General features: G+C 38.0%; 1 protein-coding gene across 2 annotated transcripts in view; it reads left to right on the top strand.

The window, feature by feature from the left end:
* GPCPD1 (glycerophosphocholine phosphodiesterase 1) overlaps window positions 1-24,212 on the top strand; it is a 56,153-nt gene extending 31,941 nt beyond the window's left edge. Inside the window, exons 13-21 of one of the 2 annotated variants that reach the window (XM_053200220.1) lie at window positions 2,239-2,316; window positions 3,045-3,084; window positions 4,478-4,539; window positions 6,228-6,293; window positions 7,820-7,956; window positions 8,461-8,596; window positions 9,031-9,191; window positions 13,320-13,391; window positions 14,604-14,741. In XM_053200220.1, the coding sequence (XP_053056195.1) occupies window positions 2,239-2,316; window positions 3,045-3,084; window positions 4,478-4,539; window positions 6,228-6,293; window positions 7,820-7,956; window positions 8,461-8,596; window positions 9,031-9,191; window positions 13,320-13,344 (705 nt within the window). In that variant the 3' untranslated portion in view covers window positions 13,345-13,391; window positions 14,604-14,741. Of the gene's footprint in view, window positions 1-2,238; window positions 2,317-3,044; window positions 3,085-4,477; window positions 4,540-6,227; window positions 6,294-7,819; window positions 7,957-8,460; window positions 8,597-9,030; window positions 9,192-13,319; window positions 13,392-14,603 lie in introns of both variants that reach the window. The other variant, XM_027069608.2, reaches the window with a different exon arrangement.
* Window positions 24,213-25,399: the final 1,187 nt, after the last annotated feature.

Below are 25,399 nucleotides of genomic sequence, written 5' to 3'. Positions count from 1 at the left end.
AATGCTTTGGAGCCAGATAGTGGAGGACCTCAGTAATGGGGTGTAGACCTAAGAGCTGGGGAGATGTGACAGACTTTTGAGCCAGGAAGGGAAATGTTCAGAACTAAACTTCCCGGTGTAAGTACTTGATATAAGGGGAATTTAAGAGGACAGAAACGAGAGACAGGGAGAGTGGTAATGTGACCAGAGGTACAGTATGCCTGGACTGGAGTGGAGATAGAATGGAGAATGGCATGGTGGAGGATAGAGTCCAGAAGATTTGAAAATCCATGTAGTTTCTTAAAAATTGTAATTGTTGTGTAAATGTAATTGATAATTACATAGTGCTTAAACTTTAGTATACCAATTAAGTGATTTCTTAAGGACTTAAACTAGGAGGGATCATTTGCCATTTTCTTTAAAATTGTTGAGTATCATTTTCTGTTGAGATGATTTAAAGTTCAGGCTAATTTGCTATCATGTATGATGTTCTACCAGACACTATTGTTGTGGTATATGTGGATATGGCAAGGCACCTGGCTCTGCCTACTCGTGAATTCGAATCAGTCGTGGGGATTCGGATTAGTATGATGTATAGAAAAGCATGGTTTTGTTTCTGTGAAATGGTATTAGGAGAAGGAGGGGAGGATATATATGCACCTGTTTAGATGATAGAGGTAAAATATAACTTAGTAGAAAAGGAGCAGATGGTTTTGCCATGGGGGAAAAAATCAGTGCAAAATAGAAAAAGAAGGAATGGAGCACTAAAGATCTTAGTAACCAAGATGGAGGTTAATGAATCCAGCTGTAATTTCTAAAAATCTGTGAGAGTTACCTGAAGAGTATTACTGATCCTATTGTTAATCAGATTTTGTCTTGCTCTTCAGTTGAACCTGGATGATGAGTTAGGGAATGAAAGTATCAAATTGTATGTATTTTTAGTTTTAATTTTTAAGCAAGTATTTTAAGCAAGTACTTTAAGCAAGTTTTATTTCATAAAATAAATTCATGTTCATTATAAAACAGCAGAAGGGGCGCTTGGGTGGTTTAGTTAGTTAAGTGTCTGACTCTTTATTTCGGCTAAGGTCGTGATCTCACGGTTTGTGAGTTTGAGCCCTGCTTTGGGCTCTGTGCTGACAGTGCAGATCCTGCTTTGTGTTCCCTCCCTCCCTCCCTCCCTCTCTCTTTCTCTCTCTCTCTCTCTCTCTCTCTCTTCCCCCCCTTCAAAATAAATAAACTTAAAAAAAAACTGCAAAAGATTATGAAGAGTAAGCCTTCCTTTTTCCCCTTTTTCCTTGGTCACACTTTCTTACTCTTAATAGTTTATTTTGTATCCTTCTAGAAAAGCTTTATGCATACATGGCGTCATACCATATGTACATGAATGAATATACATGTAAAGGATTTAGCATATTTGTTGAAGATTTATTGGTGGTCCATTAACTCATGCCTGAACAATGTGACATATGATGATATGGTATTAAAATATAAAACATTTGGGGTGCCTGGGTGGCACAGTCGGTTAAGCGTCCGACTTCAGCCAGGTCACGATCTCGCAGTTCGTGAGTTCGAGCCCCGCGTCGGGCTCTGGGCTGATGGCTCAGAGCCTGGAGCCTGTTTCCGATTCTGTGTCTCCCTCTCTCTCTGCCCCTCCCCCGTTCATGGTCTGTCTCTCTCTGTCCCAAAAATAAATAAACGTTGAAAAAAATAAAAAAATAAAATATAAAACATTTGCTCATGGGGAAAACATAATAGAGTTCCTATTACATATTACTGCTTAGCGCTAATCAGACATTTGTTTCCCGTGACCATTGATTTCTGTGGCTATTTTTAACCAACTTAAGTATGAAAGATTGAGAAAAGTTTAGAAATTTACTGACAGAAATTAATCCTTACATAGTACTTGTACATGTTGATTGTGTAGTCATGTAACATGGATATATAGGTCAAATAAAATGTGAACAGAATGACAGGAAGTAGGGGAAAATAACTGATTTCTGGCTTTGTTCTCTGTGTCTTCAGGGCCCTATCCTCCCCCCAGCTGTTATTTTCTTCCAGGCACTCCCACCTACATCAAAAACAAAAGCCAGAATTTAAGAGCTGGAAGGTGGTGCTAAAAGAGAGGAGCTCCCCTACGTGGGCTCACTGTGGCCACTGAACAATTATTCTCATCATTCACTAAGTTGGGATGTTAGGCCTGACTAGGGTCAACATTAAGTAATAATTTGAGGCTTATTTTTCTCTTTATTTTCTTTTTAGAAATTTGATGCTGATCCAGTTGAATTATTTGAAATTCCAGTAAAGGAATTAACATTTGACCAACTCCAGTTGTTAAAGGTAGTCACAATAGCATACAGTGTAAATGATCTTTCAGTTTTAGAATGATTTATACTTATTTGTTTATGGTAGTGTTCTCTTTGTGCATGGAGATGACTGTATATTCAGCATGTATAGAGCGTATGCTTTGATTTTCTGTTCTGTTAGGAAAAATGGGTTTGTGCTAATCCATTTGTCTTCTCTAACAGTTTCCATGGACCCCACTGTTTCTGCATATGTGAAGGGGCTTGGCTCTAATCCTTTGTAGGTAGACCATAAGGGCTAGCCCTTCTTTCTCATTCGTAGTCTCAGGTCGCCTCTGGTCGGCATTAGCCCTTCTTTATCTAACTGTCTTTATTTTACAGTTGGCCTTTTATGCTGTCCTTGGTTTTTATATTTCTGTTACTATCTAAGCTTTGTGTATCTTTTATACCATGTAATTTTATATGATGACTCTTCCTGTTCTCGTTAGATACCTAAATAAATGGTTGATTGAATATAAACACTTTCTTAAGAATTTTTATTTATATTCTTCTCCCCTACTTGGGTATTTGATCATGATCTTATGTGTATGTATGCACATATGAAATATATACAGTTGTTAGTGATTATTCTTACTAATAATTCTACATTTTACGGTTTTCTTTAACTTGCTAGCTTTTCAAGTTACAGTTCTGTTAACCATACACCTTCATAAACTAAGACTTTTTTCCAATTGCATTGTGTGTGTGTGTGTGTGTGTTTTCTAGCTCGCTCATGTGACTGCACTGAAATCTAAAGATCTGAAAGGTATGTACCGATATGGAAGCACTGTTTTCATTTCATAGTTAACATATATATGGTATTTCCTTATTCTTTTTAACTACTGTTGGTCATTTTAATGTGTATAATACTGGGCTATCTAAATAGTTTTATAGATATGAGGTCTTTACGTATATTTTCAAATGCATTTATGTCGTGTGTATAGTAATTACATGTTTTTACTGTTACGAGTTTTCTTAGCTTGATCATCAAAGTTCTTTATGATTTTGTACCTATCATTCTTTCTAAACATTCTTTTTCTTTTCTCTTTCCAAACATTTGTAACCATGACAAAATAGAGGAAAAATCAAGTATAGAAGCTGGCTCCAGAACCAGGAGTCTGAATCCAGTTCTAATATTTACCTACTGTAACCTTGGGCAGGTTACTTTAACCACTCTGTGCCTCAGTTTCCCCAAAGCTTGTCCTGCCTGTGGAATCCCTTTGTAACTCCACTTTGTACTCTCATAGAACTTTATAGTTTGTGTCATTCATTTGAGATTTAGTGGATCCTTTTTTTAACCCTTTATTCTGTACATGTCCTGTCTCTTCACCTAGAATGTAAACCTCTCTCTAGGGTGGGAAAAATGTTTTTGTATTCCCTGAGACACTTACAGTGCTCTGTATATAGTAGGTGCTCGTTAGATGTTTACTTGCAGTGGTGATAACAGGATAGTTGGAATGCCTTTATGAAGAAATTGTGAAGTGCTAAAGACCAAAGTGTATCCCTAGAGCATAGATAGGACTTTCTAAGCTTTGTAGCTATTTCATGACTGTTAAAAATAAAATATATTTTATTCATTTATTAGTATTACTTAATATTTACGTGGAAAATATTATATGACTTTAGTCTTTGTAATACACTTTTGTTTTTTTTAAGAAAAGAAAAGTTGAAAAGTTTGATATTAAATTTTTTTGCCCTCTTGGAAAAAAATTCTTACATGTTTTGAGATAAAATTTGAATTAAATGGTAGTGGTAACAAAAGCACAATGGTAGCTTTAGATTCTCTTAATTTCTAGCTTCTAAACTGATTTTGATATTTCAAATAGAAGCCTTAGCAAGAGGACCCTGCTCTTTAATTCCATTGAGAAATAACTAATCACTGCTGGTGACTACTTTGTAAAAGTAGTAAGAAATAATCACTGTTGGACTCTCAAACTTGGTGTTTCTATGAAATGTTGCAAACTAGTCTTCATAAAGGATGCTTATTTCAAAATGGAGGTTTTATAAACATAATAAATATACGAGCTTTCAAAAAATACTGCATAAAAAGGATCTCCTAATTACCTCTACATCTCTTTCTTTGTCCTAAGAGTTTAGGAAAAGATCTTAGTGATAAAATGGTATTTTATCTACTGAGTTTTTATAATTTAAAATTTCAGAATCTGTGGTTGAGGAAGAAAATTCTTTTTCTGAAAATCAGCCATTTCCTTCTCTTAAGATGGTAAGTTTCTTAGGAAAACTAGCACAAGACTTACTTCATTCATTCTGTTATAACTTGAATATTTTGGGCACTAACAAGGCTGTGTCAAGGACAACATTTATAAAAACTTGTTATTGATTCTTTTTAGAGAAGATACATTTTTGGTTTGTGTACCTATCCTACTTTTTTTTTTTTTTTTTTTTAAGAATAATTCACCTGCTCAAATGAATAAAAATGCTCACCTCAATGGGTTAATTCGGTAAGAATAGGAAATTCACACATTTCTGTATATAAACAAGAAATAGAAGGCACAGAAAAAAGGGGTGAGAGGGACATGTGATGGTGGGAGAGGTATTTTTACAATGTTTAAAACTGTTCCTGGGGCATCTGGCTGGCTCACTTTGGAGGAGCCTGCAATTCTTGATCTTGGGGTCGTGAGTTCTAGCCCCACGTTGGGTGTAGAGATTATTTAAATAAATAAAAACTTGAAAAAACACCAAACTGTTCCTTAGCGTTTGGAGAGAAATGAGATTGTCCAACCAAAGAAAATGAGTACCCTGGTTACATAAAATGAGACACAAATTTCAAGAACTCCCCTGAAAAAACATAACAAATACTAGCATGAGGATTTAAAAACTAGACACAATTCATACAGGAATCCCTTTAATATTAGCAGGCAAGCCTATATGGATGCCAGGCACTCCTTAGTCATGCTGGGTCTGCTTTTTTTCCCACTGGCTCCATTTCCTAACTTCTGCTTTTCTCCATTGTCTTTTTCTGGTGATGTCAGGTACAGTAGATATATCTTAGGCAACAGTATATCATTTCAGTTTATCATGATTATTCACCATACAGAGGAAGCTACCAGAGAACTCCTAACGTGGACATTGTTGTAGTGTGTTTAAAACCTGATTGGAGTAATTTTTCAGTTATTTATGAAGCCCAGTTAAGTTACATCATTTCTTCTAGTTCAGAATTCTGAAATCATTTGGTTCTGAGAAATCACGTGATTCCTAGACTTGTGATTAAATACAATTATTTTAAAAATTGTGTATTAACAGTTTAACATTTATTTAACCAGATAAATACACATTTATTCACTTTGTCACCATCGCTGTAATTTAATCACAGATGTTTTAAAACCAAAAAAGGCTAATAAATACAATCCTAATTTAAAGGAGAAACTCTGATGTTTAGGAGTCTTAACACGAATATACAGTATTTTCCTTATTTTTCTAATTTTGTATTAGCTCGGTAACAATGTGATAGGTACATTAAATAAAATAAGGCTAAAGATACCAGAGAAGAAGGTCAAACAGCCACACATGAAATTGTTTACAAACTGTTTAAGGTACTTGTCATGCAGCTGGTTAGGGCAGACCCAAGATCCCTGATGGCGAAAGGACTTTAGGTTAAGGATGTGTCTTTTGTAGTGGTAGTGTATCTTTCCTCCCAGATCTTGCCATAGACCACTGCTTTTGCTGCTTAATCTCTTGTTTAACTTAATCACCAACCATGTTGTAATTCGGGGTATGGGGAAAGATAGTGGTTTATGCCGAAGGCACAAAACATTTTATCCTTACTTAGTGATATGTTTTACTATCGGTTGCTTTTTGTAGTAATTCTGTTTTCCTTTTTTTCTTCTCTTATTCTACCATTCATCTCACCAAAAACAAAACAAAATTCACCTCCAACAAACAAAACTCTAGGTTTTAGAGTCTTTGCCAGAAGATGTAGGGTTTAACATAGAAATAAAATGGATCTGCCAACAAAGGGTAAGTAATCCTTGACGTAACACGTTCTTCTTCCTCTTTCTCCCCATTTCTTCAAATGCATTTGTTCCTCTCTCCTTGTTTTAGTGGAAAAGTAAGACTGAAATCTTACTCTGGCTTCTTTCGGCAAGCACAGTGCTTGTTGGACCTTTTTAATAAAAGCATACTTTATCCTTATATGTGAGTACTTGAAAGGAGTGATGAATGTATTGTAGTATAAATTTCAGTTTAAACATGTCTCATGTGGATATTAATATGGTGGTTTCTGGACATACTTATAAAATGAACAGTGGAAACTAAGAACTTTATATAACTGATGAGTTTTTGTTTTCTTATCCTCCATTTAAACATATATTTTCAGTAATTTCCTAAGCAGTTTTCTGTTAAGTGGCAATAGTAGCTAGTAATAGTTAGTTAATCAAGAAAAGAAATTTTCTGCAGGTGTGTTTTAGATCAGTCACAGATTTAGACTTTTTGCTGTTGTTCCACAGTTATATATTGAAAAGCTGCTATGGGTGAGCATTTTGTTGGTGCTGGGTTCAAGTACTGAGCAAAACAGAATAAAACTTGCCTTCTTGGAATAGTGTAGTTGAGGAAAATAATTCACTATTGAATATATCAGATGGAGATGTGTGTAAATGGTTGGGATGTATGGTAAGAGGGTTGTTGGGGTGGGGAGGGCACTGAAAGCGGTTAATTCAGGTATGATTGGGCAATCAGAGCAATATCCTAGAATTTGTTTTGATCAGAATAATCTACAACTGCCCTCAAATCATGCCTTCTAAGTAGCTGTTTATGATAAGCTGGTCCTGGTTAACATAGTGATTTTTCTTAATAAGTGATTTTTAGTTTTCTGAGCTCTTAGGATTATTTTATTTTATTATCATTTTTTTTTCAATATATGAAATTTATTGTCAAATTGGTTTCCATACAACACCCAGTGCTCATCCCAAAAGGTGCCCTCCTCAATACCCATCACCCATCTTAGGGTTATTTTAATGACTAATATATAAAATGCCTAATATTTGAATATCTACAGGACTCTTGGTATCTTAGCTATATTTAGAGACTATTTTTATTACGTGTTGAGGGTACTTGATATGCCTTAGAGCCAAAGAATGAGATTTTTAACTAGTAATTCATAATTACCTGGACTTTTTGTAATGAGTTAGCAAGTGAAGTAGAGTCCTTTTGCCTTACGGTTCATGAAGATTATATAAAAATATTTTAAAGTTAGTAAGGTGCAGATTTCCAGAGTTCTGGTTTTTATTCTGTTAAACTTATTAAAGCAAAAGTTTATTGATGATATAATCACTTTGTATATAAGTGTCTCTACCTGAAATATGACAGCTGCACCATCACTAAGCAGCTGTGTGGTCTTGGGCAAATCACTCAATCTTTTCAAGCCTTAGCTTTCCCCATGTAAAATAAGAGTTGGCTTAGATGTTCCCAAGATTTTTTTTTTTTTTCGCACTGTGATCCTAGGATATTTAATGGCCTTTGTTTTTCTGTTTATTTTTTCCATATAGGATGGAATGTGGGATGGTAACTTATCAACGTATTTTGACATGAATCTGTTTTTGGACATAATTTTAAAAACTGTCTTAGAAAATTCTGGGAAGAGGAGAATAGTGTTTTCTTCATTCGATGCAGATATTTGCACTATGTGAGTAATATTAAATTGTTTTCACCTAGACTCTTAAACCGTAGCTGGGATTTAGGGACAGAGGTTGTGATTGGAGGTGGGGAAGTTGCCCAGACTTCACCCTTGACTTGTCCTCTCAGTTAGGTTCTATATATTCTCACACCTCTTCAGAACTACCCTCTACTCCAGCAAACCTCACACCCACAGGGTCCTAGTACCTCGCACTCTGTGTTCATTTTATAGGCAGGTAACATCCTCCTTACCAAATATAAACCCTCGAGGGCTTTCTTGTTGGCCATTTCTGAAAATATTTTAGCTTTTTTATAGAATAATTAAAAAGTTTTCTTTTATTGATTGAAAGATGCAATACATGTTAATGGTGATTATAGCTCAGTCATGGGATTATGCTCTTTTGGTGGGGGGGCAGGGGCGGTTTCTTTATATAGTCACAGTTTCCTAAAATTCTAAAATGATATATAAGAATTATCTCCCTGATGAAAAGTACTTTCTTATTGTCTTCTTTAGGGTTCGGCAAAAGCAGAACAAATACCCCATATTATTTTTGACTCAAGGAAAATCAGATATTTACCCTGAACTCATGGACCTCAGATCTAGGACAACCCCCATTGCAATGAGCTTTGCACAGTTTGAAAACCTACTGGTAAGTTACATTTGAATTTTTTAGATTTTAATTTTTTAAGAAATGTCTTAGAGCAGTAGTGAATAAGTTTTTGTGTTATTTTACACATCTGATTGGTTAGTTTTGACCCATGTGTAGCAAGCTGATAGCTCTACTTAAAAATGAGGATATTAGATCTCAAAATAAAAAGCAGTTAAATGAACATTAAAGTATTTTCTTCCAGGCCTAGGTTAAGTAAGTTCTTGTAGTTTAGTTTTCTGAGTGGATTTTATGAATCATCTAAAATGGCTAGACTGTAGACTTCTTTGATAAATAAATTGTAATTGTAAGAAAAAGTCCTAACAGTTTTTTCCCTGTGCATTTTACTTTGGAGAACACTGATGTAGAGTACGACCAATTAGTATTTGCAGTTAATAAGTTACTTTCTCATGAGTAAATTATTTTTCTTCTTTTAGGGAATAAATGCACATACTGAAGACCTGCTCAGAAACCCATCCTATATTCAAGAGGCAAAAGCTAAGGGACTAGTCATATTCTGCTGGGGTGATGATACCAATGATCCCGAAAACAGAAAGAAATTGAAGGAGTTTGGAGTTAATGGTCTAATTTATGATAGGTATTTGTCTTCCATGAAAAGTTTTCATGTATTGTTAGGAAAAAAATAGTTATAAAATTAAAAATAATATTAAATTTAGTTAAAATTCTGTAGTTCAGCCTGAGGTTTAACATTTATTTGTAGAGTTTTTCAAACTTTGGAGTATAGCACAACCACTTGGGAAGCTTGTTAAACATTCAGATCACTGGGCTCCATACCAGATGTACTCTTGTCTTGGTTGGGGGGCTCTCTCCCCCAGATGCTTCTCTCTCTCCACCAACTTTCTTGGGGGTCTCATCCAGTTCTGTGGCTTTTCATACCTTTATTCTTAAGTTTTATGTCTCCAACCTTTACATCTCAGATGTTTTCCCTAACTGCTTAAACTTTTGTATCCAGCTAGCAACACCTGTTCTTTCTGTAGACTTCCTGATTTCAGTATGACAACTCTGTCTTTCCAGTTTCTCAGGCCAAATTGTTGGAGTCTTTCATGACTGTACTTAAACTCATACCCCAAAACCAGTCAGACAGAATCTTGTTGATTCTGTCTTCAAAATCTACCCTGAATGTATCCACTCGCCACACTTGCTATATAGTCAGTCTCCACTGAGAAGGACACCTCATTTCTCACGTGGATTATTGAAGTTGTCTGCTCACTGGCCACTGCCTTTACTCATGCCTCCCTGCTATCTGTTCTTAGCACAGCAGCCAGAGGGAGCCTGTTCTAATTAAAGTCAGATCCTATGACTGCTTATAACTTGCACAGTTTTCTGTGTCACCTAGAGTAAAATCACAGGCCCTTCCAAGGCCCCGTGTGAGCAGATTCCATCTCTTTTCCCCCCTCCCCCACCCCAACACGCCCACACAAACAAGCTCCATGAGGACAGGCTCTTTGCCTGTTTTGTTCACTATTCTATCTCTAAAAATTAGAATAATGTGTGATACACAGTAGGGGTTCAAGTATTTGTTGAACTTTTTTTTTCTTTTTTTTTAAGCTCCCTAGGTGTTTCTGATGTAAGTTTGAGAGCCACCAATCTGATAGATGAAAAGATTGCTTAATATAAAGAAATTTGGGGTTAGAAGGGATGTCATTTAGTCCACTGAGGGGTGGGCAATCTTACTAATACTTGAGCAACAAAGAGTAAGTGATGAAATTCTTACCAGGCTTGTTTTAAAAAATACTTTCCTTGGGGCGCCTGGATGGCTCGGTCGATTAAGTGTCCAACTTCAGCTCAGGTCATGATCACCAGCCCCACGTTGGGCTCTGTGCTGACAGCTCAGAGCCTGGAGCCGGCTTCAGATTCTGTATCTCCCTCTCTCTCTCTCTGCCACTCCCCTGCTCATGCTCTCTCAAAAATAAATAAACGTTAAAAAAAAATACTTTCCTTGATTTTAGTTCACTTTACTGTTTGTCCTGTATAGTTGTATCACTTATAGTAGACCTTTCCAACTAGTTCAATGAAGATAAAAATTTTACATCACTTATATGAGACATTTCCAACTAATTAAAGGAAGATAAAATGTTTACATTAATCATTTGAAAGAAGTGCTGGCTTTAGCAAAATTTTGGAGAATATTTCTTTCTTTGAGTAGAAGGAAGGGATGATTGCAAATATTTTCAGGCAAGGAAATGTATTGTGAGACATACCGTGTATAATAACTTCCCTTCATCTGAAGGGCCTTACTTAGAGCCAAATTGTGACATGTAATGGAGAACAGGAATATACTTTGTGATAAAAAAGCCCCCAAGAAAGAGAGTTCTTCCTGGCTAAGGACCAATAAGAGTACCTTTTTTAAAGTTCATTCATTTATTTTGAGAGAGTGAGAGAATCCAAAACAGACTCTGTGTTGGGGCTTGAACTCATGAACTGTGAGATCACCACCTGAGCTGAAATCAAGACGCTTAACCGACTGAGCCACCCAGGTGCCCCAATAAGAATGCTTTCAAAGAGGAAGTGTTGAGTTGGTTTTTGGGAGTGGCTAAGTTTGCTTTGACAGGATTTGAGTTTCAGGCAGAAGCAATAGCATGACTCAGGGCAGGACTATGTTGAAGACATTGAGGAGATAGCTCAGGGTGGGGCTCCTGCTAGGATCTGTTAGAGTTGGTGTTTACCCTTGAACTTTTTTTTTTAACACTTTAATCTGAGAACTACATATATAAGTATGTATGTGTGTTTTGTATGTGTATACAAGATTTACAATGAAAACCAGCAGTCCCCTGTGTCTGTTATCCCTTTCATTGTTTTTAGCTGAGTTCCTGTGCCCTGATGTTTTTTAAGCTATTTTGTTCTGGTATGTAATGTGCTTATGTTACTATTTTTTTTTTTAATCATCAAATTTAGACATTGTGGAGAAGTTTTTGAACGATTAGTGATTTGGGAGCCTTTGATTTATTTTACATTGAGGGAATTATTGATAAGATGAGGTGTTTTAGTGGGTCAAAAACCGATTTAGTCTCCTTTTACAAAGGTATTAACACACTGTAGATTTTACATTTAATCATGTTTTTGCAGTACGTTATGGCATATAAAGAGCTGTGTTCGATTTGGTGATATTTGGAGTTTTTGCATTTGTGATAAGATGACCTTTAATTTACCTTTCTCAACTGGTTGTTTCTCATTTTGGTATGGGGCAAATACTTGCCAAATAGAGTAATTGGGCAACGTTCCTATTTTTATAAAATAATTACTGTACCTGCTCAAATGGTTAAAAAATTAAAATATAAATTCAGTAACAGACACGCATGTTAAAGAACATTAGCATTAGATTTGAAGTCTGCCGTTTGCCTCTCCCTAATTCAATTCCCTTATCTCCTCTCTCAGATACAACTTTATCAAATTATTATTCTCTTTTTAAAATTTTTAAATTCTTATTTCGATCACTAAATAGTATCATTTAGTTTCTCATGGCTTTAGACTTTATTTGTACTTTTTTCCCCACTTGTTATAATGTTCTTAAAGTCAATCTGTTTATTGTATGTAATTATAATTTATTCATCTTCGTGACTGTGTAGTATTCATGGCTATGTCTCTACCACTGTTTATTCTACTTGAGAACATTTAGGTAATTGCCAAGTTTGCTTTTGCAAAACTTTTGCTTTTGCTTCCTGTCATCCTGAGTGAAGACTGCTCCCTGACCCTTCCTGTGTCTGAGTTTCCATTTCCTGTGGTCCAGATATTTTTTGCTTTATGGTTATTTTTATGGAACACACCCTTCAGTAACTTCTTAAGAAAGGAAGACATGGAAAGTAAATATGTGGTCTTGCATGCTTGGAAGTATTGTGGCTGGGCATAAATTTTCATGTTAGAAACCATTTTCTTTCAGAATTTTAAAAGCATTTCTCCGTCAGCTTCACAGTTTTCAGTGTTACTATTGAGGAGTGTGAAACCATGTTGAATCTTGTTTCTGCACGAGTGGTTTCTTTGTTTCCTGTCTGGAAGCTTGGATAGTCTTCTTTTTGTCACCAGTGTGGTAAAATTTCATAGAGATGGGTCTTGTTGTGGGTCTGGTTTCATCCCTTGTGGTGGGCACATGGCAGCCCATTTAATCTGTTGATGCGTGTCCTTGAAGATGCCGAAAATTTTGTAAATTATTCTTTGATTCTTGTCTCCCATTTTTCTGGGTTTCCCCCCCCCCCCCCTTTATAAAAGAAATCCTTTAGTTTACATATGACACACTCTTGGACCAGGCTTCTAATTCTTATTTTTTCTTCTATTTTCTATCTTTGTCTTTTTGCTCCACTTTGAAAGATTTTGCCAACCTTATCATCCACCCATTCTCTTGACTTTTTTGTGTCTTTAATTTCTAAGAACTGTCTTTATTCTCTGCGCTTTTTTTTTCCTCTATATATAACATTCTGTTTGGGCTTAATGAACTATTTCTAGGAAGGCATCAAGGACTTGTGTGTGTGGGTGTGTGTTTGGAATTTTCTTCTCTTTGGCTCATTATCTTACATGTTAGAAGCTTTCCTCAAGTTGCTTAGAAACCCTTGACTGCTTCTCGTGATAAGAAATAGGGATCTAAAAAGCTTGTTGGAGGCTCTGTGTGCATGGGGCGTGTTCACTTGGATTTCACTGTGGGATGATGTGAGTGGCCTGTTTGGTCATACTTCTGATGTCAGTAGATTCAGAACTTTACTTTTTGACTGACCAGATTCCTCACAGAAGAATCTATATAAACTACCTAGAGGATCCAGATCTGGCTCCCAGGGTTCTTGGGAATCAGGTAAGGGACGAGATCTGGGGAAGGGAAGGCATGTCTCTGAATTTTGCATGTGTGATATGTGTGGACTGTCTCCTGGTGCTGGTGGCTTTTGTAAAATGCCCAAACCCTTACCTGGTTGTCTTGTCCTCCATTCCAAGACATTTTCTGTTAAATTCTTGAAATACCAACCTCAGGGGTGTGGGGCAGCCTCCATGGCAGGAAGTTAGGAGGAAGGGAGATGCTCACTGCTGCTCAGGCCCTCACCTCATCTGCCCTGTTTTAGTCTACCCTCCCCCTAGTTCTAAGGGGAAACGGGTGCTGCTTTTAACTCTGCCTTCTCATGGTTTCCACTACTGGCTTGTGATTTGGTGATTTGGCCTTTTCCGCTCGGCTAACTAAAATACTTTGTTATTACTTACGCATCTGTTTCCCAGCTCCCAAAACTGTGTTACTGTGTCTCTGTGTCTCTTTGTTTCTGTTTTTCCCTGTATGCATGGATTCTTTTTTAATCCCTTTATTTTCTTTTTAATGGGATATACAGGGAAAGTAAACGTAGATGCTTCAGTTCAGTCTTCTGTCTTGACCCAGAGGTCACTTCTCATTTTCTTGGAAATTGTTTCCTGCTCTGATACCACAGCGACCTCTGTCATCGCACCTCACGTGAGCTGCCCGGCCCTCACGTTTAGGCCTGAGAGGCTGTCCTCTCTCTGCTGATGGGCAGTGCAGTGCTGGCATTGTTACATGGGCTTTTTCTGGGCTCTCAACTGTGAGTGCGTGTGCCTGTGCCACACAACTTCAGGACAGTTCTCAGTGCACATCTTCAGTGCTTTGAAGTCACAACTGGGTATGGATTCCAGCTCTGCCTCTTTCTAGCTTCCCGTCATAAAATAAGGCCTTGTCGATTGATTCACTTGGAGAGAAGATACCTGAAGAATCAGTCACTCAGTAAACTACAGATTTATTTCATTTTCTGTTTCAGTTGCTTTATAATCAGGCTTTTTCATCACGGGTCCAAAAAGAAATGCTGTTATTCCGCATTATTAGAAAGATGGAGAAGTATTTTTAAACAGAGCTGATAACTTCCATCCTGTAAAAAGTTGGGGGAGGGTGTGCTCCTGTACTACGAATGTTCCAGGCGTTCTGTAATCAAATTCTCCTGAAAAGGTTAAGTCAGGTCTTAAGGGAACCATGAAATTACACTATTTTATGTGTTTGTTGTTTGTTTCATCATAGGATATATGATTGGATGCCTGAACAGCCAAATATATTCCAAGTGGAGCAGTTGGAACGCCTGAAGCAAGAATTGCCAGAGCTTAAGAGCTGTTTGTGTCCCACTGTTAGCCGCTTTGTTCCCTCATCTTTGTGCGGGGAGCCTGATATCCATGTGGATGCCAACGGCATTGATAACGTGGGGAGTGCTTAGTTTTTACTGGGCAGAGGCCCTTTTGGGGCATGCACCACTGTTGTGGGGATTCACTTTTCATCACTGAGCATTGTTTATCTATGCCTTCTAGGTTTCTCAGTCCAATGAAGCAATAATGAAGTATTTTACTATTTCACTACAATTCTTGCTAGGATTTCAAGTATGCTATTTAAATCATTTGGCCAGGTATAATTACCAGTCAGTCTCTTTACAATGAGAAAATTTATTGGTTGGCAAACATTTTAAACTAAATATGTAAACATATAATGTTAAACGTCCATTAAAACCATAGTGCTTGGAAATTAACTATATAAATATCTTATATTTACAGTTCTTACAACTTTCATTTGATCAGGTCTGAAATATTTAGCACTTGAGGAACATGACTATGCATAATTATACCTGACCATGGAAAAAATAAGTACCTCAAATGCATGCATTTGCACTGGTGATTCCAACTGCACAAATCTTTGTGCCATCTATGTATATATGTATTTTTTACATGGATTGACATGCGCACACACCATTTTCATTCAGTATGAACCTTGAGGCTGCTGCCATTCTCCCACTTAACCAAACCAATGCCTGTGTAAACAGCCTGGAGGTGATCCTTGAAAACTTGTCTCATAAGTCTTTCAAAAGTTGTTTTGCATAAATGTTAAAGTTTCAAAATGCTGCAGGGTAATTTAATGTATAAAATATTAGAAGTATGTAGTGCATACTTAATAGAGTAGGCCATAATGTGTAAATTCTATTCCATGCATGCTTTAGGTTTTAAGCATGAGATTGTACATGTTTACTGTAAGTCCTTGCATCTGTGGTGCTAGGTGAGTGTGAGAAGGTGTCAAGGACTGAAAATATTTTGTTGCCTAAAAAAAGAAAAAAGAAAAAAAAGCCTGTTTGTAGGCATTTTAAATATGCTTATTTTAAGTGTCTCTCACTACCTATTACACACCGTTGCTCTGTGGGTTTGTTGTGTGTGCGTGTGTGTGTTGTACAGCAGTTAAATCTCCATGCAGAAAAATAAATGTCCTGAATTCTCACATTGGTATTTTTTATTGGTTAATGTATATCAGGCATGTAACTTATTTAGGAAATGTAGACGATCCTTCTAAATGTATATGCATGTATTTAGGATTATACTAAGGTTTCTTTCCTTAGAAGCTGATTGTTTTGGCATTAACTGTAACTTAAGAATGAATGTTGAATAAAACACACAGATTTATCTTCCTCCTTTTAAAACAAAATTTCAGGAAGGTATTACTTTTATAGACTTGGTTCTCTTACTACGAGACATTGGACTCCTGCCCTAAAGTAATGCCCTACTTGCATCTGCCTTTTACTGCATGTTCTTCACTTAGGCAATTTAGTCATGCATTGACACATTTTAGTACTAGCTGAGAATCCTAGCTGAGAACCTAAGACTTGGAATTACACGGTGTATCTTTTTATTTTTTAAGCCAAACAATGCAGTTTTGGTTCAGTCTTAATCGTGTGAGGATAGGCTTTGAAATCCTGTTATGGTTTTGTGCTGTAACACTGATATTTAATGGAAAAGAGTTTAGGAAATGCAGTCTTCTACAAGTGTTCTATATACTTTTCCCACACTGAAAGATTTTCCAACACTTTGGTGTGACTTTGGTGTGAATTAGGCAGTTTTAGAAAACTTCTGAAAAAATTCATTTTGTCTGCAGACCTGTGTACAGTACAGTGACCATTACCTTATGGTAACTCGGTTAGCTGTAGGTGTGCGTTTTCGGTCCTGTTCACTTGCCCTCCTCCCCTGTGCCTTTCCAGTCCCGTGGCAGTGCAGCTCCATGTTGAAGACTCAAGATCGTAAAGGGAAAGGAGAGGTGGGAGGGGCGGGGGGGGGGGGCGGTTCCTGAACAATGTAATTTGCAAAGAGCTCGCAAGGACTGCTTATGACACAGAAAGAGCCTCACTGCTCACTTCCTTTGCATCCCTTCCTGACCTTATAAACCAGGGTTAGTAGAAAATTAAAGCATAGCAAGCAGTAGCTCCCCCACTTTTCTAGGACTAAGTCCAGGCGTCCATACCACTAGCCGTTGCCCTGTGCAGTGCTCTGGCCACACTGTACCCACTGTGCCCACCATTCCCCTGGCCACGCCATGCTCCTACGCTATTCCCTGTCTGTAGCCATGCGCCCTGTGCCTGGAAGCCCTCTCCTCCCCACAGACACTTTCACCCTGCCAGACTCCTTGCTCCTTGAGCCATCGGCCTCTCCTCTGAGTCCTTGCTGAAACTTGTTCAGAAGGGATGAGTCCATCTTTTACTCCATAGCCATGTGCATACCTGGATCATGCCGTGCATTCTAGGTAGGCATGGTGGTTTGTCTCACCAGGCTGCAGTCTCTTCAAGGGCAGGGACCTTGGCTTTTTATTTCCACAGTGCATGGAACATAGTAGAAAAATGTTGGAATTATTGGGATAATAATTTGTATCAAATGTCCTTTTGAATTAAGAGATTTAATTATGTTTACTAAGAATGTAAACTTTGGTTTACATTTTGACAGTGGGAACAGTTTGTTGATGTCAATTTTCAATGTAGAGGTATAATGTTAAAATCGTTTTATATTTTCTGGAAATTGCAATGTTTGATAAAATGCCGCCATTGTTCTCTGGTGTTTTCTACTCTCTGGAACTCTGTACTGTAACTGACTGGATGTGAATGTGAGGAATACAGTTCATTCCTGTGTCGGTAGTGCCTCAGGGCTACCACAGCCGCTCATTACCTCACTGCCATTGTTCCTTGTGTCTCCTCTCCTCCCAACATCCCCCCCCCCTTAGGCCTACCTCAGTACCTCAGTACCCCTTTCCTTGTCTGAAATGCCTTCTCTGTCTTCCTTCAGTGTCCAGCTCAGGTACCGCCTCTTCCATAAAACTTTGCTCAGCTTCTGATTGGAATTATGATGCAAACAAATGCGTGCAGCCTCTAAATCTCACTGCTTCGTTTTGTAGCTGGGCCAGTAAACCCAGAGAAGTGAACTGACTTTTTTACCAGGTTGGGACTAGAACTGGGTTTTGTGATTCCTAATCCCGTGTTCTTGAACTATGCTGCCTTCTGAATTCTCGTGGCGTTTGTTAGCATGTGCTTTCTTACAGTCTCTCTATGTGCCTGTTCTATTTCCCTAAGATTGTAAGCCCCTTAAGGGCAGGGACCTCTTTGCATTTCTAGCACTACTATAGTGTTCCATACTTAGTCATGAACTAGACAAATAAATGGCGGTGGCAACGATCCTAGTTTCCTAACTCAGATTGTTTCACAGTATACATACGGTTTTGTACGGCATGCCTGGCTATGTTGTCTGGAGTGTGTGTGCTCGTGTGCATGTGTGTTTGCATGTGTACTCTGCCCCAGTTGCTTGGGGTCACAGGTGGGTTACTGTAAACCAATTTTCTACTTCATGCTAAGTGAGGACAATTATGAGACTGAGTAGAAGATGAGGTACAGGTTTCCCCCCAGGCCCGGCTGCCCCTTCCTGGGGAGTACACCTAAATCCTGCAGCTGGTGGCCTGATAGGGCAGGGTACGCGGCCTTGGATAGGACTTGGGTGACCTGCGGAGTGGCTGTCTCATTAGTCCCGGTGGAGTGTCATTGTCTTTTGTGCCTTGGCTCTTTCTCTTCACAGCTGGACTGCATTTCTGTCTTTCACGTTATCACTGGCTTGGTATTCTAGGTTGGCAGTGGAGTCCTGTTCATTTAGATTTGGCTACAGCCGACTCCTTTGCATTTTCGGTTTGGATTGTGTGGTGTTGGGGTAGGAAGCAAAGTAAACACAGAAGGAACACTGCATTATTTTGGTGTTCATGAGTGGAAATTTCCTCAGATATCACAGTGGGTTTGCATAGTTTGAGAAATAGATTCGAAATGTTGAAAATGCAAGAAAGCATATGATTAAGACCGTACAAGTATGTGTTAGAGATGAGAGAAAGAGGTTAAGTTGAAACAAAGCTCTCGAGCCCTTGCAGAATGGGGTAGAGATCAGGGTGGTTGTGAAGCCACTTTGGGGCATAATCATTGTAAACTCAGGCCAAGGTAGTATCTGCAGTATGTTTAGGGAGAATGAAGAAGCCATCCTGACAGTGGAGGATTTTTTTTTTTTTTACTGATTTTAAAGGGAAATGAGAGAAATGCATTTTAAAATAATGAGGAAAGTAGTATTAGTACAGGAGTAATAAAAGAAGTACAGAGATTAATTTATCTAATCTTGTATGAAATTGGTCCAAGCATACATCTACCTGTTTGCTCAGAAAACAAATGCAGACAGGATAAGTGAACTTCTGAAACTAAACTTGCAAAGCCAAACTATGTAATGTCACCAGAAGATAACTAAAAGTCTAGCAAATGTTCCACGCCATGGCTTCAAGTGTCTGTCTGCAGCCCAGACTCCTGTAAGCTCAGATTCACACATCCAGCTGTCTGTGCACATCTCTAGTTGAAGGTTGAATGGGCACCTCACACGTCATGTGCCTCCAAAAAACTCTTCCTCCTTCCTTCCGCTAAAACTTCCCATTCTACCTCCCACAATGATCCGAGTCTTAGTAAGTGACATCCAGGAGTATTACACTAATCACTCGTTACCAGGAAGAGAAAAATCATGGAAGTTTATATTATGGTATGTGATAGGTCAATTGCCCATTTGTTACTTTTTAATTAAAAAAAATCTTGCACATATTCTTTTAATTGCATAGAATTACCTTATCAAGTGCCAGAAAAGTCCCCTTGGGATTTTGACCAGTGTTGGGTTGATTTTCTGGATTAACATGTGGGAAGGATTTAATGTTTTACAAGTATGAAGTCTATCCAGAACATAGTGTGTGTCTCCATTTTTTTCAAAATTTTTACATCTTCCGGTAAAATTAGTTTTTCACATAGGTGTTTTAAACTTTTTAAAGCTTATTCTTACATTAGAAAAACTTAATTTGTTTTTTAATTCCTATTTTCCTTAAGTATGTTCTTCAGTAATCAGTTAATTTTGGTTTACTGCTCTCATCTGTAGCTACTCTGCTGAATCCGATTAGTCAAAACATTTTGTTATTTAACTGGGGTTTTCTAGTTGATCATATTATCAAATACATTTTCTACTTTTTAATGACAGCTTTCTCTTTATCTTGTCTTACTTCAGTAGCTAATAACAATTGTAGGCGTCCTTATTTCTTTACCGTCATGGGAAATAATATGATGGCTACTGGAGTTTCTAGTTATAGAGGTGACCCTTATGAAATTAAGGAAATTTCTTTTTCTTCTAGGTTAGCTAAAGGATCCCTTCCCCCCAGCCCCTACCCACCCCCAAGGAATAGGTGCTGAATTTATTCTGTGGGTTTTTGAGGAATTAGAAAACAAGCATAGTTCTTATTTCATCTGTTAATATTAATGGAGTGAATGAGGCTAATATATTTTCTAATGTTGAATTACCCTTCAGTAATTGGTATAACACTTATTAATGTTCTTTTGACAGGTATTGACTGATTTGTTTAGGATTTATTATCTGTATTCATTAATGAGATTGACTTCGTTTTCTTCTATTTTTGTCTAGTTTTGGAGACCATTAGGATAGCCTTATAAAGTCAGTTGAGTAGCTTTTCAGGTTTTTCTGTCTTTGGAACAGTTTATGTAATGTTAGTATAGTCTGTTCATTGGCACTTTGATAAGTGCTCCTATAAAACTATGTGCATATTTTGAAGTATTCCTACCCTTACAGTTACTTCTTTAGTTAGAACCTGTTAATGTTCTTTTTTTTTTTTTTTTTTTTAAATACTTATCTTGAGAGAGAGCATGAGCAGAGGCGGGGCAGAGAGAGAGGGAGAGAGAGAATCCCAAGCAGGCTCTGTCCTGTCAGTGCAGAGAGCCTGATGGGGGCCTAATGGATTCCAGGAACCTTGAGATCATGACCTGAGCTGAAACCAAGAGTTGGATGCTTAACTGAGCCACCCAGGTGTCCCTCTCTACTTTTTTTTTTATTTATTTATATTTTTTGGGCACATCAGCTAGTTTTCCTAGATTAAAAAAAAATTACTTGTACATCCAGCTGTATAGTGTATATATATTATACATTATATACATTATAATACATACTAAATACTGGATATCATAAGTGTATGTAAACATACATATGTGTATATATGTATGTGTGTATGTATATGTGTGTGTGTGTGTGTATATATATATATATATGTATATGTATGTATGTATTTGTATATACTTCCAAGAAGTCTTCCAAGAAACAATCACTTTTTCTTAATATTTTCTTTGGTGTGAAGGGGTGAGTTATCCTTGATTAGATTGCTAAAGATGTACTTTTTAAATTAGGCTTTACTAGTATTGAGCAGTGTTTGTTTTTGTTTTTTTTCATTAATTACTCTTAAATTTAGTGTGCAAAATTTTACCTAATGTAGATTTATTTGGTACCTTTTCTTGGGTTGAACCTCCCTCAATACTATAACAACATAATAGAGTTGGCCTTGGAAAAATACTGTTGTTGTTGTTTTTAATGTTTTAATGTTTATTTCTGAAGAAGAGAGCCATGAGCTGGGGGTGGGAGTGGTGAGAGAGGGAGACACAGAGTCCGAAGCAGGCTGCAGGCTCTGAGCTGTCAGCACAGAGCCCGACACATGACTCGAACCCATGAACTGTGCAATCATGACCTGAGCCAAAATCAGATACTTAACTAACTGAGCCACCCAGGCACCCTGGAAAACCATTGTTTTAATCAAAGGGGAACAAGAATTTTACTTTTTGAAAAAAAAAAGTCTATACAAGGAGCTATTGTTTCTATCATGATGGAAGTATGTATAAAGTGTGAACCTTATGTTTTAGTTTCTAGCTAGACTGAGGGCTTAGGAGAATAAAGTAGCTTCTGTCTTCAACATGCTTATTACTTAGTTGAGGTATAATGTATGTTTTAAGATTGTAAAGCAGTTGTTGAAGAGGGCAACAGAAGAAAAGTAACTAAGCGTTAGCCTGATATTAGCTCATTTAATGACAGATAAGTCCTACCACACTTCAGCCACAGTGACTCTGTTCTGACCTGTTTTGGTTCTCCTAATAGAGATGTGATTTGAAGGTAGGATTTGAAGGTAGGGCTCCTTGGCTAAAAACACTTAAGATGCCTGTCAGACGTGTAAGTGGAAAGGTGGTGTGTGTGTGCACGTGTGTGAGTGAGATGGTTGATTTCCTCAGTGTTGTATTCCAATTGTTTGCTTCCACTGTATCTCATTTACACTTCTTACTGAATTTTTAAATATTAAACTATATTTTTCATTTCCAGGATTTCCAGTCAATTCTTTATGTCCATCTGATTTTATTTCATTACTTCCCATTTTTATTGAATAATTTGCAGTTCTTTTTTTTTTTTTTTTTTTTTTTAGTAGAAGTGTAACTTCCACTTATTCTTTAAACATTCTCAACCTATTTCGTTTTACCCTATACTTTTTAGGCCTTTCTGGAATGAGTTCTTTTTCTGATTTTGTTGGCTATCTTTATTTGCATTGAGTTTTCTGCTGTGGTTTGGAGTTTTGGTACACGAGCTCATGCTCTTGTTTCTTTCCCGCTTCCAGCTTCTCTGCTGGTCTTGTGGTTGGCTCCCTTAGGAGTTCTGGGACCTCAGTGTAAATCCAGGTATATGATTGCACCTGGTAATTACTACCCAAAAGGAGAGTGGGGACATTTGTACTCCATCCCAGAGTCGCTTGGTAGCAACATTTTGATTTCTTGTCCAAGGAGTTTTTTCTATTTTATTTTATACTTTTTTCCTCCCTCTTTTTGTGATTTGCCTATTTTTCCTGTGTATTTGTTTGGTTTTGTGTTTTGTTTTGGCACAAACTCACCAAATCATCATCCAGTGCTAAAAATTCCCACCATCCCAGAGGATTGTGATACAGGTTCCTCCTCTCCAGAGGGGACCAAAGTTCATGTGTGTGGTGTATGTGGTGGAGGTTTATGGGTGTCTAGCTGCCCAGCACCCACCTCCTATTTCCTGAGAGCAGTATTTTGGGGGGATGTTCTCTCTCCTCTGTTGGGTACAATCTTTGGGGACCTGTAAAATAAAGCATTCTCCTTTAGCCAAGGGGCTAGGTGCATGAACAAAGGCAGACCAACTGGACCCTGTCCTGCATCATTGTCTATTAATCAGAACAACCATAGAACAAGTGTTTAGACTGTTTCGTTTCTAGAGCAACTCTAGTACCTACAGTGAAGCCCATAGAATCTTCCCGCTTGCCCCTTCTGACCTCTGCTAAGGCCTTCCCTTCAGTTATGTGAGATCACCTACATCCCTCTAGTGAATTCCTTTCTTCTAATATTAGAGGCAGGTTTTGTTGCTTTAACACCCAGGAAAACTTGACTGGTAGACCATGTACCCTTACACATGTATATGCACCTACAAGCATGTAAGTGCTCAAATATAATTTTTACATACTATGCTTTGCAGTACAGCAGCCTGCATTTTCCTCACACACGTCAGACACTCCATGTACTTGGCATTAAACAAGCAGTAAATAATTCGAGTAGGTTCTACTCTGACTTGGTGTAGGGATAAATGAACAACGGGTAGGTCATATCTCAGTTAACCAGGCAAGTGTCGTCTTGCTGCCGTGAAAACAATGTGGCTAGAGTGGCTTTATCCAACCTCATGGATGCTCTCCTTCCCCTGCTGCCTCCCAGCCTTTTCTCTGGCCATCCTCAGCCCAGGCCCTCCTCTCCTGTCACATTTCTTTCCTCGCTGTCAGAAAGCTCTTATGTTCTCTCTTCTGGGTGTTTGCTTTTGCCGTATTTTATTATTTCACTTCTTCCTTCCTGCATGACCACCTCAAAGGACTGAAGTGTTTTCTGAATTCTGAATAGCCTACAGGGCAGTGCCCTTTCCCCTGCCCTGAATTCCCCGAGTAGCTAACTGCTGTTCACTTCACAGTTGCTTGCCTTGTTACTTGTGTGTCTGAGTCCAGGATATAAAGAACACTCTGACGTTGCTTTGATGGCATGTCAGAGAGGCTTATCTCAATGCTTGGTACACATATACTTGCTTTCTGTCTTTTAAATGCCCATCATGGTGTTATATGTGCACTGTTTCATCCACTAAGCAGGACCCCACACACACACAGGAAATTTATTTCATTACACAGCACCAAGGGTGAAGAAGCCCGCTGCCCCCAAAATGATTTGATTCTGCTTCTGCCTCAGAAACCTCGTGAAGCCAGTTTTTCCTATGGCTGGTTCTAGTTCTTAAGGAGCTGTCAGAAACTCTTGCTCATTATGAATTGGAGAGACCAAGGTGCTGTATGTCCTCAACGACTGGAGCCTGGACCTCTGGTTACAGATGTGGTGGTGGCCCATAGGAATGTCTTGTTTGTAGGGTACATGGACAACTTTGTTCACCTAATAAATTTCTTGTTTTGGTAGCATGACAGACTCAGAGACTTTAATTTCTGAGAACCAACAAAAGCCAAAATACACCTACATCAATCAGAGGTGAGTCTCTTGAAAATTTCTCAGATTGCCAGGGGCCCAGCAATATAGTAATATTTAAATACTTAATACGTTTTATAACATGTGAAATCGTTTCATAGTAATGTCCCTTAGTTAACATCCATAGGAAATGAACTAAGCTGAATATATGAAGTCTCTGAGAAAAGTTAACTAATAGTCTGAAGATGAGAATGGTAAGTGGCTGCTTTCTGCCAAAGACAAGCAGGAAGAAAATATTTTAAAAATTGGAACAGAGTTCATATTGTCAGTACGGAAGGGTTTCCTGTTTTAAGTTGCTAAACACGAACAGGTAGCAGTTAATTAGTGGACTAGTCAGGACTAGAACATTAAAATGTCAAATGACCCATAAAACGAGCATGAACAATGACTAGATAGTCTTCTGGCATGTCTAAGCCATTTTCATGGTTTCTTTAAAAGTTAACATACACTTACCAGTCAGCCATTCTACTCCTAATTGTTCACCACAAGAAATGAAAGCCTGTGTCCACATGAAGACTTGACCGTTCATAGCACCATATCTGTACCAGCCCCAAACTGGAAACAACCTATGTATCTATTAAGCGGATGGATGCAAAAATTGTGGTATATCCGTAGAATAGAATGCTTTCATCAAGACAAAAGAGTTCATGCCACGTAAGCCCATTTATTTAAATTCTAGAATACAAGAACTAATGTAATTAAGCAAATCAGTGATTCAGAGAAATGGGGGTGAAGTGGGGAGCGAGGAAAGGCTACAAATAAGGCTTGGGGAAATTTGGGGGAGTGATACGTTCAGTATATCGGTTGGAAGTGCTTGTTCTTAAGAAAAAAATTATTCTTTGTACCCCAGCTCCTCCTGGTGCACTAGTCATGCTTGGAAGATAAGCCAGATCTCACAAGAAAGTCTGTTAGAACTGACCCCAGACCGCAGCCTATTGCTATAAGGTAGCAAAGTATATACTTTGACTCTCGAGAGTATCCACTGTGTTCATACAGGGAGGCAAAGAGGTAAGGGTTGTTCATATCTGAACTGTCTAGCCTGCTTACCAGTGTCATTTGCTGGTGGTGGCAGTCAAGGAGGGTCTTTGCCCAAGATACCAGCCTTTCTGCCCTCTGGCTCCAT

This window comes from Acinonyx jubatus, chromosome A3 (assembly GCF_027475565.1).
Source record: "Acinonyx jubatus isolate Ajub_Pintada_27869175 chromosome A3, VMU_Ajub_asm_v1.0, whole genome shotgun sequence".
NCBI lineage: Eukaryota > Metazoa > Chordata > Mammalia > Carnivora > Felidae > Acinonyx > Acinonyx jubatus.
This window is presented reverse-complemented; position numbering and strand designations above follow the sequence as displayed.